General features: G+C 54.7%; 4 protein-coding genes across 4 annotated transcripts; 3 read left to right on the top strand and 1 right to left on the bottom strand.

Moving 5' to 3' along the window:
* Positions 1-471: 471 nt before the first annotated feature.
* On the top strand, positions 472-868 carry VDAG_09936 (uncharacterized protein; the record flags this gene model as incomplete). Its single annotated transcript, XM_009651281.1, has 2 exons — positions 472-672; positions 761-868. The coding sequence occupies 2 exons, from the start codon at positions 472-474 to the stop codon at positions 866-868; spliced, it is 309 nt and encodes a 102-aa protein (XP_009649576.1).
* Positions 869-2,312: 1,444 nt separating this feature from the next.
* Positions 2,313-5,806, bottom strand: VDAG_09937 (cleavage and polyadenylation specificity factor subunit 2; the record flags this gene model as incomplete). The annotated part of the gene is made up of 3 exons (XM_009651282.1): positions 2,313-5,082; positions 5,137-5,258; positions 5,780-5,806. The coding sequence occupies 3 exons, from the start codon at positions 5,804-5,806 to the stop codon at positions 2,313-2,315; spliced, it is 2,919 nt and encodes a 972-aa protein (XP_009649577.1).
* Positions 5,807-6,252: 446 nt separating this feature from the next.
* Positions 6,253-9,406, top strand: VDAG_09938 (Sec23/Sec24 family protein; the record flags this gene model as incomplete). Its single annotated transcript, XM_009651283.1, has 3 exons — positions 6,253-7,332; positions 7,391-9,019; positions 9,102-9,406. 3 exons carry the CDS (start codon positions 6,253-6,255, stop codon positions 9,186-9,188), a joined length of 2,796 nt encoding a protein of 931 aa, XP_009649578.1. The 3' UTR covers positions 9,189-9,406.
* Positions 9,407-11,026: 1,620 nt separating this feature from the next.
* Positions 11,027-11,299, top strand: VDAG_09939 (uncharacterized protein; the record flags this gene model as incomplete). The annotated part of the gene is made up of 1 exon (XM_009651284.1): positions 11,027-11,299. One exon carries the CDS (start codon positions 11,027-11,029, stop codon positions 11,297-11,299), a length of 273 nt encoding a protein of 90 aa, XP_009649579.1.
* Between the last annotated feature and the right edge of the window lie 2,098 nt (positions 11,300-13,397).

Below are 13,397 nucleotides of genomic sequence, written 5' to 3' on the forward strand. Positions count from 1 at the left end.
TCGGATGAAAAGGAGCTTTCGTCAAAACTGTCATCCGGGTGTGGGAGGAGAGTCGTGTTTCCGAGGACCTAGAGGATGGGTGTGGCCATTCGTGTCGTGCCCCGCCGTGTTTGCTCTTGGCCCCCAGGCTAAGCGTGTTGCTTGGATCGAGGTCCCAGGAAGTCGGTATCGGACGAATAGACTGGTGCTTTCTCGTGCGTCAAGAATGTGGGCATGGTCGTACAGATTTGCATACACCTTGAGCAAGACGATATCGTTATCAAGATGTTCGCAAAGTTGGTGCCGTGGGCCGAAAGGGTCGTCGGCTGTCTAGTGCTGGGTACCTTTCTGATGGCAGTCCCGACACGACAGCACGGCGGCCTGGAAGAAAGGGGGTGGAAAAGCGGCGAGAAGGGAAGATCCGCGAAGAACAAGTAGTATTGTATAATGGCCTCTCGTCGTCAAGTCGCGAGCTTGTCGTGTCGTTCCTCAATGGGTGTCTGCTCACAGGCAAATGCGTGGGCCGGTTTGAGCAGCAGGAAATGGTCGGAACCGTCTGCAATGGAGAGCGAGTTGTTGCCGGTCGCGGCGGCCAGGAATCATACAAAGGAAAATGCCCAGCAGTTTTTTGACCCAGAGACACAGGTCTATAATGTACATACAGTACAGCAACAGGTTAGGGTAGAGGAGGGGGTATGATATGGCGGACAGATTGAGATGCGTTTGCTTTGCTTCGGTCTGGGTCAGTAGGTAGGATTGACATTGGAGGGAAAGAGAACAGTCGTGGTCGTTGGGCAGTGGCTGCACTGGTGGCCGCCCGTCTTGCGCTTCTCAACTGGGCCAGGCAAGGACAGATGAGTGGGCCCGTCCAATCGACGTGCGGCCCTGAGCCAGTGGAGGGGCCAAAAAGCTGGGCGAACGGGCAAACAGTGGACAGTGGGCAAGAGCGAGAACGATGGTACGGCGGAAAGGCCTCGGATTCCCCACCGTAAATTCAAATTACGGCGCGTCGATGGCGCACCCAACTGAGCATCGCCGTATCTTCTCATGCCGGCTCCCTGGTCCACTCATTGAATGCCAGGCACTGCACCTCCTCCATTGTGCGGCGTGCCTCGGGTACCTCATTTCAAGGCTGAAGGCGCACCCGGAGTTGTCCTGACCTATCTTACCTACCTTAGGTAGGTAGGTAAGCTGCACAGGCCGAATCTGGGCTGTGAGGAGCACGGAAGCTTTCCTGGTTAAGACGAGCCAATAGTGGCCTACGGCGCTCTCGTGCAATGGCGACGACGCCCCTCGCATAACCTCTTTTGTCTTCCCAGACCGCTGGGTTTCTGCGACAATCGTTGTCATCCATGTCTCCCATCCTGAAAAGTCTCGCCAATGACATGTGCCCTTGAGATCCATCACGCTGTCGGTCACCGAGGTCTGCGCCTCGTTGCTGTTTCCCCTCCCGCCTCCCCGCTCCTCTCCTCTTCTTTCACTAGGTGACTTAAATGATTGCTGCTACTGTTGTTCGTGAGAGGCTCTTAAACACCCACAAATCCCATGTGAGGAGTCGTCACCAATCCTGACGAGATTGGAATGGACCCAGACGGCTTCGCCAGAAGGCCAATCGACATTTGAGCCAAGAGGGGAACTCTGACAAAGCCGGGGGCTAACAGGACTCCGGCCCCCGTCAGGAGAACCTGGCACGTCTGGAAGCCCCCGGAAGTGCTTAGGTAGGCATAGAGGTGGGTGAGGCCCTGGATAGAGCCCCCCTTATTCACGAGGAGCCCCAGGGTCTGGCTAATGCCTGTTCCCGCTTGACCTACCAAGCTTCTTGTCTGTGCCTGCCTGTAGCTATTCCATAACTAAAAGGTAAGCGAGACAAATCTCGAATCGCCTGTCGGGAGGCAGCCGGCTCTCCCTATCAAAGAGTCTCACCAACCGCAAAACACGTCCTTCCCGAGGGAACCGTGACTGACTGCGTCATGTGCATTTCGGCCCATCTGGAGCTGACCAGTATACATAAGGTAGTATCCGCTCGGGCAAGACAAGATTTTCGAGATCTTCATGCCATCTTTGATTCACCGACCCACCACGTCGTGGCTAGCTCGCAGACAGCTCTTATTCATATGCTGTTTGGTTGCGGTGTGCTGCACCTGAGAGACGCACAGTGGATCATCTTCCATTTTACAGCCATGGGGTTGTCGAACAGGACAGACTTTGCCTCCGGTCCATATTGCTAGGTTTACATAGTCTAAGGGTACAAATAATTTCAACATGGTCTCATGCATATCTCCACGCATCATCCCCAAGGGCGGCAATGCAGCCGTGATGCAGGAATTGTAGCTTTAAGCTCCTGCGACGACGGCGAGCCCGTCGTAAATCATCCGCTTCACCTCGTAGAATGTGCTCCGGTGCTGCATGATAGCGGACGGATCTGCCACACCAACGCTCTCCACTTCTATCCTGCCCATATTCGTCTTGCGCACTGCCACAGCCCCATTGATGACAAGCGTACCCTCGCCCCGGAACTCGGCCGTGTAGCCGGCCGATTGCATTGCCCGCCGCAAGTCCGTAAGCCGCAGGTCGCCGACATGCAGTGGCTGTGCGACCGACCGCACCGCCGACACCATGCTCAGAGGTAGTGTGTCGAGAACAGGTACCACCTCGATTTCTTTGTTGTCGAAATCCTCATCTCTTCCTTCTTCGCCCTTGAAAGTCGCACCGTCATCGTTGCTCGCCGTCTTGAGCCTCTTGTTGGAACCCGTGGACTCAGAGATAGCATGACTCTCGCCAAGCAACTGACCTGTGATCGTGACAATGCCAAGGCCTCGCAGATTCTGCCACTTGAGCTTCTTAATGAGGCTATCGCCGAGCTTCACGACCCATGCATTGGTATCAACGCTGGCGTCCACGGTCGTGCCAACTTCTGGCGTAAAAACATCAACCGCGCTCTCATCGGACGCACCGATCCGCGCGGCAAGCAGCTTCTTGCAGTCTGCGGCCAGAGTCGTCGTTTCCTCTTGACTGCCACCCACTAGGATCAATTTCCTTGGTTGGATGAGAGGGATGAGGTTGTTCAAACTGCGTTTGTCGTGAAGCCCGCTGAAGTCAACAAAGCCGATTCGTAGATTGACTGTGACCGTCTCCGAGGTTGTGATGAGTTTGGACGGCCCGAGAATCTCTTCCTCCACCACGTCCTCAACATCGTCGAGCTCGTCAGCTAAGTGTCCGTCTGCAGCTGTGGGCATGTCCACATCGTCTACAGATCCTTCTCTTCTTGCGTTGGACCGCTTATTCGAATCGGTCCCATTGCCCTCCTCCCATTTCCGCTTCGACCCTAGGCGTCCCTCGACATCATCGCGTCGAGAGTCCTGCGCGTCTTGCGCATCCTCTTCCTTCTCTTCGGCCCTGAGGTAATCTTCTGGGCGAATAGCCTCGCCGAATTGGTCGTCACGCTTGCGCCGGATGGTGAGCGGAAAGCACCGTTCACGGCCCCGCTTGGCTCGCACATCGTAATCACTTGCTCCGAGTTTCTTCGTGAGAACATTGATACCCAGGTCTTCATCGCTCAAAACCACTTTCTTCCTCGTTGCCTGTCCCATCGTGGTAGAGATGTTCAGAGCCTTACCTTGTTGCTCATTGTCTGATTCACCTGAGTCGGATGACGATTCGGAGGACCCATCATCCCCAACATCGGCTGGAGCTTCCAGAGACCCAGCAACCCCCGCGTTGAGTGTGGCCTGTAACTGACGTTGTGTTGCAAGCCACTGTTGGTATGTGCTGAGCTCGTCGCCTTCAAGTCCTTGTCGCTTGGCGTCTGTAACAGATAGTGCGCGGCCACCCCCATAAACAAGTTCGATGCTGTCGTTGCTGTCCGACTGGTCGATCGAGACGCCGTCTTTGCGCTCTTGCCACCAGTCCCACAAGGTCCTTGCGATAGATGGCTGTCCACTCTGAGCAAGAGAAGGCTTGTCAGTCAGAATCAGCAGATTCCTCGAGTCCTTTGCAAGCTCTCGGAGGAGCTGTTGAGAGAAGCCCCACTCCAAACTGTTGTCGCTTGCAACAATGACGCGACCTTCCGACTGTACATTATCCGAAGTTTGACTTAAGAGTTTTCGTATTTGTGCCTCTCGTTCCACAAGCCTCATGAATCGGAAGTCGAAGGGCGCGGCATCTTTTGCATGCTTGCCGTCATTGCCGTTGGCCTTTCGCTGGCCATCCGCCGTAGCCTCAAACTCACGGACGATATTGTCGTCCATCCATTCGAGCATGCTTCGCGCATAGCGCAAGGTGCTAGACACGTTACGGCCAGCCAGATACAACTTGGCCGCTCTCAAGGCGCTGTCGGTCTTGCCTACCTCGAGTCTCCACGCATGTTCGAGAAGGTAAGCTAGTTCCAGCACACGTCCGCTTGAGTCGGCAGGAATGAGGACCGTTCCTCCTCGGCTCACACACAGCTTGATCATGTCAATAAGTTGTTCGTCGCGTTTGCGGCGACCACCAGATGGCGCATTCCTGTCGGCGCCGCGACTGCTGCAGATAAGAGCTGTCGGTTTGCGTAGCTGCTCAATCACTTCTGCCCCGCCAGCTCCCGCTCCTCCGAGCCATGCAGCGCCAGCAAACACGTTTTCTCGGGCCTGATTCCAGTCTACGGCATAGACGATCGACTCGAGCCCGTGCTGAATATGCCATATCGTCCCACCGAGAGTGTGACCGGCATTAAAAGCCGTGATTGTGAGGCCGTTCAGCGGCGGTGAGAATGGTGATGGTAGAGGTTCATGCGGTTGTGAATACTTCAGCGGTTGGATGAGAGAAAAGTATCGGGTGATCTCTTCGGGTGTCGGGGCCTGGAGCAGGAAATTGCTGTCTGATGTAGGCTGCTGTGAGTAAGAGTATGCAACTTCGCTGAGGGAGTCGTGCGGGATGGTCGTTGCGGCCCGTGGCGTAGATGAGTATAGATCCTGGGTAAGTGTTCGTCCGAGGTCGATGACTGGCCTCGTGGCGTAAACGGGTATCCTGGTGAACTGTGGGAAGTTCTTGCAGCAGTGGGCAAAGGCTGCCAAATGCGACGTCGTTGCGTGTGTAAGAAGGATCAGTGATAGAGTCGGCACCTGTCTGGCAAGGTGTCAATGATAAGGAACGGACGGGAAGGAGACCAGCGCAACTCACTTTTCGAGCTCTTTGAGCTTCTCGACATCAAAAGATTCATCCCATCCAATATCTATTAGCACCTTCACTCCTCCATCAAGCTCGAGGATAGACTGCGAAGCGGCTGATTCGGAACGCGCGCCCTGCAGCGGGCAGAACGTAAACATTGTTGATTGAGGGTAGCGACGATGCGTGATGCATCCCAAGCAGTGGCTAGATTTTGGCGATCAAATAGGGATATGAATAAATAGCAATGACGCGAGTCGCATGGCGATCCTCTTGGGCTTTCCCGGATGACTTGGATTTGCGGAAAGGTGATTCGGCACCAAGAGCTGCTGAGGTCGATGATGGACCAGGGTTTGGCTGTTGCGTCAAAGGAATCGCAATGGAGATTGCGAAAGCACCCAGCTCGTCCCGTAAGCTTGAAGTTCAGCGCACGGATCATGCTTCCGAACAGTGCCAGGCAGTCATCCGTCAGGCTAGTCCACCATGAGACTAGCGTCGATCAAGCTGTTGATCGGAGCGGATGAACTTGTCGGAAAGTTATCGTGTCACTTCCAGATCCTTGGAGCTTCGAACCCAAGAAGTCACGGAGGCCACGAACTCACATTCGAAGACGCCACAGTTCAAAGCGTGATTTTGAACTGCGACTGGCATGGCGCACCTGTAGCGCAAACAAATTGTTCTCCATTGCCTCAGATCACATTCGAAGACTGGTCGTCTCAACGCTGACGCGCACGTTATTCTTACTGTCTCGCACCAGGGTTTCGAGACAGCAAGTCAGGTACCTTCGCATCCACACACACGCCACTTACGGTATACGCGACCGAAGAGCCTCGATACGCACTACAAGGCACCGCGATCATGGATTTCGGGATGTATCATCACCTGGGACAGACGGAGCCTACAGACTCCTCGCATCCCGAATTATCGAATCAGCCAGCGGCGCCCCAATTTCGACCTCCCGTTGCGCCCCAGCCTTATCACCAAGGGGCGGGTTATGCCGCGCCCTCCCCGGATCAACAACAATATCATGGCGGGCAGTCAGGCCCTGCTAACCCTTACGGGCAACCTCAAGGTCAAGATGTGTTTCAAAGCCAAGCACCTCCTCCGCAAGACCCTGGTCTTGCCTCACAGATGGGTGCCATGACATTAGGGACTGGAGAAGTACACACGAAGAAGAAAAAGAAGGATCGTCACGCTTACCATCAGGTGGAGGCTACTGGATCTTCGCAAGCATTCAATGGTATGCCAAGCGCAGGGACGCCAGCCTCACAGTTCCTCAATGCCGATCCGTCACTCTCTGGGCCTGGCGGGCAGTTCCTTAATGCCCAAGGAAATCAATTCTCTAGCCAGGCTGGCGCGAATATTGCGCCTGGTCCTGTATCTCCGAATCCATTCAACGCCCCTATCAATAGCAGCAGCGAGGCAAGTCCGTCTCCCGCTTTTATTCCGACTTCTGGGCAGCAGGGTGTGATGGCAAACGATATGCCGAGCGTGCCCGTTTCGAGAGACTCTGTTCAACAATACTACCTCGGAAACGTTTATCCCACTTTCGAAAAGCATGTCCCGCCACCAGCTACCACCTCTTTTGTAGCGTTTGATCAGGGCAACTCATCGCCGAAATACACCCGACTGACGATGAACAACATTCCCGCAACGGCTGAGGGCCTCGCCAGTACCGGCCTTCCTCTCGGCCTTCTTCTACAACCCCTAGCACCTCTGCAGCCAGGGGAGCTTGAAATTCCTGTCTTAGACTTTGGCGACTCCGGTCCTCCCAGATGCAGGAGATGCCGCGCGTACATCAATCCATTCATGATGTTCCGGTCAGGAGGCAATAAGTTTGTCTGCAACCTATGCACATATCCCAACGACACTCCGGCAGAGTACTTCTCCGCGACAACTCCCCAAGGCGTGAGGGTGGACCGTGATCAGCGACCGGAGCTTACACGTGGCACCGTAGAGTTCGTTGTACCAAAGGAGTACTGGACGAAGGAGCCCGTCGGGTTGCGGTGGTTGTTCCTCATTGACGTCACTCAAGAATCTTACAATCGAGGTTTCGTGGAATCATTCTGCGAAGGTATCCTTGCCGCATTGTATGGGGGTGATGGCACAGACGAGCCAGATGAAGGAGGCGAGGCAAAGCGTAGCATCCCAGCTGGTGCCAAGGTTGGCTTTGTTTCTTATGACAAGGATATTCACTTCTACAATGTCAGCGTAAGTTTTCCTCTGGTAAACTGGGACCAGGGGCTCGCAGTAACTAACCAGCCTCCAGTCAGCACTCGATCAAGCTCAGATGATGATCATGCCCGACCTCGAGGATCCTTTTGTACCTCTGAGCGATGGCCTCTTTGTTGACCCCTACGAGTCAAAAGATGTCATCTCATCTCTGTTGACAAGGCTGCCGGAGTTGTTCTCCAACGTCAAGAACCCGGAGCCTGCTCTCCTCGCAACACTCAATTCAGCGACGGCTGCCCTGGAGAAGACAGGCGGTAAAATCGTGTGCGCCTGTTCTGCACTCCCTACATGGGGCCCCGGTAGGTTGTTCCTGAGAGACGAAGGCAAGCACCCTGGCGGTGAGACGGACAAGAAGCTTTTTACAACCGAGCACCCTGCCTGGAAGAAGACAGCGGAGAAGATGGTGGCCTCTGGAGTAGGTGTCGACTTCTTCCTTGCTGCGCCATCAGGTGGATACCTCGATATCGGCACCATTGGTTATGTCGCCTCCACTACGGGCGGCGAGACGTTCTATTATCCCAACTTCATCGGAGGCAGGGATAATGCCAAGCTCTCTATGGAGATCAAGCACGCGGTGACACGAGAGACCGGCGTGCAAGCGCTGATGAAGGTCCGTTGCTCGAACGGTCTACAAATATCGGGTTATCACGGCAACTTTGTCCAGCACACTTTTGGTGCTGACCTCGAGATTGGTGTCATTGACGCGGACAAAGCCATGGGTGTGACGTTCACGTATGATGGCAAGCTGGACTCCAAGTTGGATGCTCACTTCCAGTCCGCTCTGCTGTATACGTCAGCCTCTGGTCAACGCAGAGTGCGATGCTCCAACGTGATCGCAAGCGTCAGCGACCACGCAAGGGATTGTGTCAAATTCATCGACCAGGATGCTGTTTATTCGATACTGGCCAAGGAGGCGAGCACAAAGCTGGACACGACGTCGGCAAACCTCAAAGACGTTCGAAACTTCCTCACGGAGCGAACCATTGATGTACTCGCGAATTACCGCAAAAACTTCCTGACACAGGCGCACCCCCCGAGCGAGCTGGTCATGCCCGAGAGACTCAAGGAGTTTGCGATGTACATGTTGGGCCTCATCAAGTCGCGTGCTTTCAAAGGTGGCAGCGAGAGTACTGACCGCCGAGTCCATGAGCTCCGCATGGTCCGGTCTATGGGCGCCCTAGAGTTGAGCCTGTATCTGTATCCTCGCATGATCCCACTGCACAACCTGCAACCTGAAGAAGGCTTTCCTGATGAGTCCGGCCACCTCAAGCTGCCACCAACAATTCGGACGTCATTCTCGTGCGTCGAGCCTGGAGGTGTCTACCTCGTGGACAACGGCCAACAATGTCTCGTCTGGTTCCACGCCCAGACCTCCCCCAACCTCATCGCAGATCTGTTTGGCGAGCAAAACACGAGCTTACAGAGCCTCGACGCCTACACGTCCTCGCTTCCCATCCTTCAGACGCATCTAAATGCCCAGGCGCGCAACATCATTGAGTTCCTCAAGACGATGCGTGGCTCAAAGGGTATGTCCATCCAGCTTGCGCGTCAAGGGATCGATGGTGCCGAATACGAATTCGCGCGCATGCTGTTGGAAGACCGCAATAATGAGGCCCAAAGCTACGTCGATTGGCTGGTCCATTTGCATAAGGGAGTGCAGCTCGAGGTAAGCAATAGATCAACAGCGCCTACGGCGTTGTCCTTCCTTCACCACGACTGGTAGCACTACTGACCGCTTCCCCATCCAGTTGACGGGACAGAGAAAGCGGGAAGACCAAGCGACAGAAGGCGGCGCCCTGTCCACTTTCAGCGGTCTTCGGCCTGCTTACTGGTGACGGATTTATCAAGACGACAGGGCGGAATCGACATGTGGGTGACAGCATATGGGGTTGGGAGCAATGGGGCAAGGGGCCATATGCATGAAAGCGACGCGGGTGTCTACTTGCTTAAAGGAAAAGATTAGTCGACAGTCGGTAGTGATGTTAACGTTGATTCGGAGAGCAACAGATGACGTGAATGCGTACACGCATTTCTCAAAACAAGTCCGTCAGCCGCTGGCCACGTGCGTATGGGCAGACCCATCCCTTGCTGAAAATAGCAGCCGTCCAATTTCAACATCATGGGCAGTCGGACTGGCCGAACTCAATCGGCGGGCAAAGCCAGTTTCGTACTTCGCAGCTGCTGCTTCCCACCGGGTACGACCACCGGCGAGTCACATCGAGTCAATGCCAGCTGCTGCGAAACTTCACATGTACTGAAAGTATCTCGTCTCGGTTGGTGGCTGGCTGTTCCCTCTGCCAAGAAACATTCCATTCGGCCTGCCAATGCTCTGTGGTACCCGAGATCAAGCCCCTACGTGAAGCGTCTGATTGTGTGGGGCTACGCCCTCGCGCATTGAGTCTTCTGGTAGGCGTCAATTCCTGCCAGCACCTTCAACGCTCACCTCTGAGGGGCCATAGCAAACGCCACTGAGATAGAAGGGAGTATCAGCTCTTCGAAGCGGCATCTTTCAGGGTAGCCCCCGAGGGTGGATTGCCATGTGCTCAATAGCCCATGTTGCAACAAAGGAGTGCCGGGGGCCATTGGTTAGGGGTACGGGGTGTTCTGCTTGTCAGTTCTCACACTTTCGAACATCACTATCAGCCCCATCAGCTCTGCTCCTCCTACACTGCACCGATCCGACACCTGGCCCAGTATTTGGGTTTCTTTTGCGCAGACCGGTGGCTACATGGCGTATAGCGCTTGTTGACCGGTGTCATGGGTCTTGTTAGCCTTGCAGAGAGGCAAGAGTGTGAATCAGAGAGGGAACAGGGCGGCCTGTTAATGTGATATATGACATTTCCGGGGGGCGGGGAGCCCGTCGGGCGGTCTTCATTAGTGTCACGACAGAAACACACAATTCAACCCACGCGCCACCCACACCGTGCCTCTCTTCAATACTCCCTATTCCCTGCTCACATCTGGAGTTCTTGATTTTATGTCTCAGTCCCTGGAAATGTCGGATGTCTTTGGAGCAAGGAGGGCGATCTCGTCTGACGCCAGCGCGAGTGCCCCTAAAGATGTTTCGCTCAGCGAAATGGACATGTCGCCAGCCGCGGGGATGGCAACAGTGGTAGTGCAGGTGACACGACATGAAAGTCCACATGTCTTGACATCTAGCGACTGACTAACTCCCTTGGCCACGATCGTAATATGGCTGGCTATAGCTGGCGTCGGTGGCGCGTATGAGTTTGCCTTGCCCAAGGTAGCAAGGGTTCCCAGAGACCGACCGTCCAGTGCACCCGAATACATGGTGGTGGTGCCTCACTCGATCCAGCGTTGCACGTAGTCTTGTCAACCTGGACGAGTCATTTCTTCGAACTGCCTTCAACACAGGGACCCAAGGGAGAGACGCTGCAAAAGCGCGGAAGCCCCTGCGTCGTCTATACGATTCTCGCGGAGTTCCGCGGCGACGAAGGCAACAATCCAGTCAAAACAGTGCAAGCTCCTTACTCCTGATGTCAAGGGTATCCCGTTTTCGACGCCCATCAACAAATAGGCGCTTGTGCCTTCCCGAAATTAGGCTGCCAGCGCCCGCCGGCCGCCCGATCGACTTAGTCGCCCAGATGCGGCGGAGCTATCAGCTGTCTTAGAGCCGCCTCCCGGTGCGCCGCCCTGGCGGCGATCTCATGCAATGCGCGAGCAAAAGGGCAAAGAAGAGCAGCTGGAGGAGGATCATGCACAGGCAGCATCTTCTGTTGGCGCGCGAGTGCCTCATGCACGTATCCTCTACGTTGAGTGGACTGATCGCCGCCAGGGTGCCAACACGATCCCGACCCGCTCTGGCTCTCTGCAGCTGGTCAAGACCGCCGGATCATGGAATATCGAAATCAAAAATGAGAAGTGCAAGCAAGGTCATGGCGATAGTGACGACATACATGTACACGCTGTCGAACTACCCATGTGAGACAGCAATGGACGAATTGTACGGGATCCATTGTCTACACCTGAAGCTCACGGGGAAGGATGTAAAAGCTGGCGGAGCAGGTGAGGGGCCGTACAGAAGTGCAATCCTGTCTCAGATTCCCTTGTCAACCTGCACAGGGATTCCAACACTACAGAAACTCAACCGTTGGCTACTATCTCGTCGACAGGTGTGGTTAGCGCACATGCATCTTAGCTTGCACCAGGTAGTCAACCTGGAGAGGCTATCTAGACCTCAAGAGCCCGTAGACGCCAGTCAACCACGTCTTAAAGGGGCAGGGGACGGGTCCCGGGTGACACTGGACGTGTGTGCATGGGCATGTCAAACAGACACATATTGTTGCCGGACCTCCAAGAGTCGAGGCGCCGAAACATCGCTAACGGCATATGTCATGGCATGCGACATGTCTCTTCGCCCATTCTGCAAGCTGCTCATCAAACCTAGCCATACAACGGCGTCTGTCGCCCCGGATCAAGCCACCTTTGACTGAGGAGCCCCTCGTCTCTTCATCGAGGTCTCACCCTCGCTCACATGACTGGCTGTATATGTCAGCCTATGCAGAGTTCGACCAGTACCGCGTGGCCGGCGCCGTTTTGTCTCATCCAAAACGAGTCATCCCCTGCGGCCCCGCCAGTACCTTCATACAATCGCAATTTACCTTTAATTTCTGTCTTTCCTAATGGATGAAATCCCGGAAAGGCTTGAGTGCTGAACGAGGCAGCAGACAGTCATGGCCACACTACCTGCCCTTTACGAGCAGCAGCATCGGAGTCGAAAGCAGCTGTGACAATGTCTCGGGCCTTCTCACCCTGATACTAAACCATCGGCGCCCCATGCAACAAATGCTGATCTGCAAGCAACCTGTCAGAATCGATATCTGACAAGACTGAGTCAGCCAGTCAGGAGGTGAGCAGAGTCATTCGAGACCTCGGCCTTGTGTTCTTTTGTCAACATCCTAACCGGCCTGAGGCACTGGGCCATTGACCTCAATATTGTCAGTGCAAAGATGCGGCTGATCGCGCGGGACGGACCGGTAGCCTTCTCGGAATTCAATCAGGCTCGTAAAATCTTTTTGGATCGAGTGTCCGCCCGGCATCATCACATAAATCCGAATGCTAAATCTGTAGGACTGGAGTCGTTTTCGTTGGCGCTACTTATTACCCAAGCCGCGAGCACCCCAGCGACCTGCGGACGGTAAAGCTGAGTACCACGGAGCAATCGACCAGCACCAATACTTGACTGTAAAGTAGGAAGTCATCAAACTGTTCGGGTCCATGCTTCTCTTCACTTAAGGGGAGCTTGTCATCCAACTCTGATGGAGCGGTTTCTCCTTGCTCGATCCGCGACCAAAAGCCCCAGCTCCTGGCCCATGACGTCTTCCGGGTGGCGTCAAAGTTGACATGTCTCAAATGTCGCCATGTCGCATTCGAACTGGAGGTGGAAATGTGTGCTGTGACTGAAATCTAGCATACTCAGCTCTTTGAGCGAAAAAGAGGGTCAAAGCGACCACAATTGCAACCACGGACGCCGCAACCGACCATACAATGTCATTCTGCAACGTCTCCTCTGCCTCCAACCAGGGAGAGCCAATATCATGGTACTGCCACTAGGAGACGCCCATCACTGCTCAGCCCAGAGCAATTCTTCGAATAAAATAAATGCTGCCACGGAAATATGTGCCTAGCCGACACATTCCATACCAATTACCGCTCGGTGATCGTACGCGAAACAGACTTTCAGGCCACAGCGCCATGAGAGAAAGAAAGTAAAAAGAGAAAACCCCGACAACTGCCTTCCGTTCCCCTCGTCATTGGCTTTGACGATTGAGCGGGCCAGATGGCTGCGGCGACTTGGCGCTGTGGGCCTGGGGTATCGTTTGCTCACTAGTGTTGTCGGGAAGAAGGAATACCAAGGCTCGCAACCTTGGGCAGATGAGACGTAGAAAGCCCGCATGCAACCAAGACCATCGCACTTCAGACCAGACCGAGATTGAGAAGGGGGTCTGGCCAGGTGTACGTCGGTTGCCTTTTCTCACTAGCCCATCTCAGTGCGGGCCACGCTGGGCCCAGGAAAAGAAAGT

This window comes from Verticillium dahliae, genomic scaffold (genome assembly GCF_000150675.1).
Source record: "Verticillium dahliae VdLs.17 supercont1.29 genomic scaffold, whole genome shotgun sequence".
NCBI classification, from domain to species: Eukaryota; Fungi; Ascomycota; class Sordariomycetes; order Glomerellales; family Plectosphaerellaceae; genus Verticillium; species Verticillium dahliae.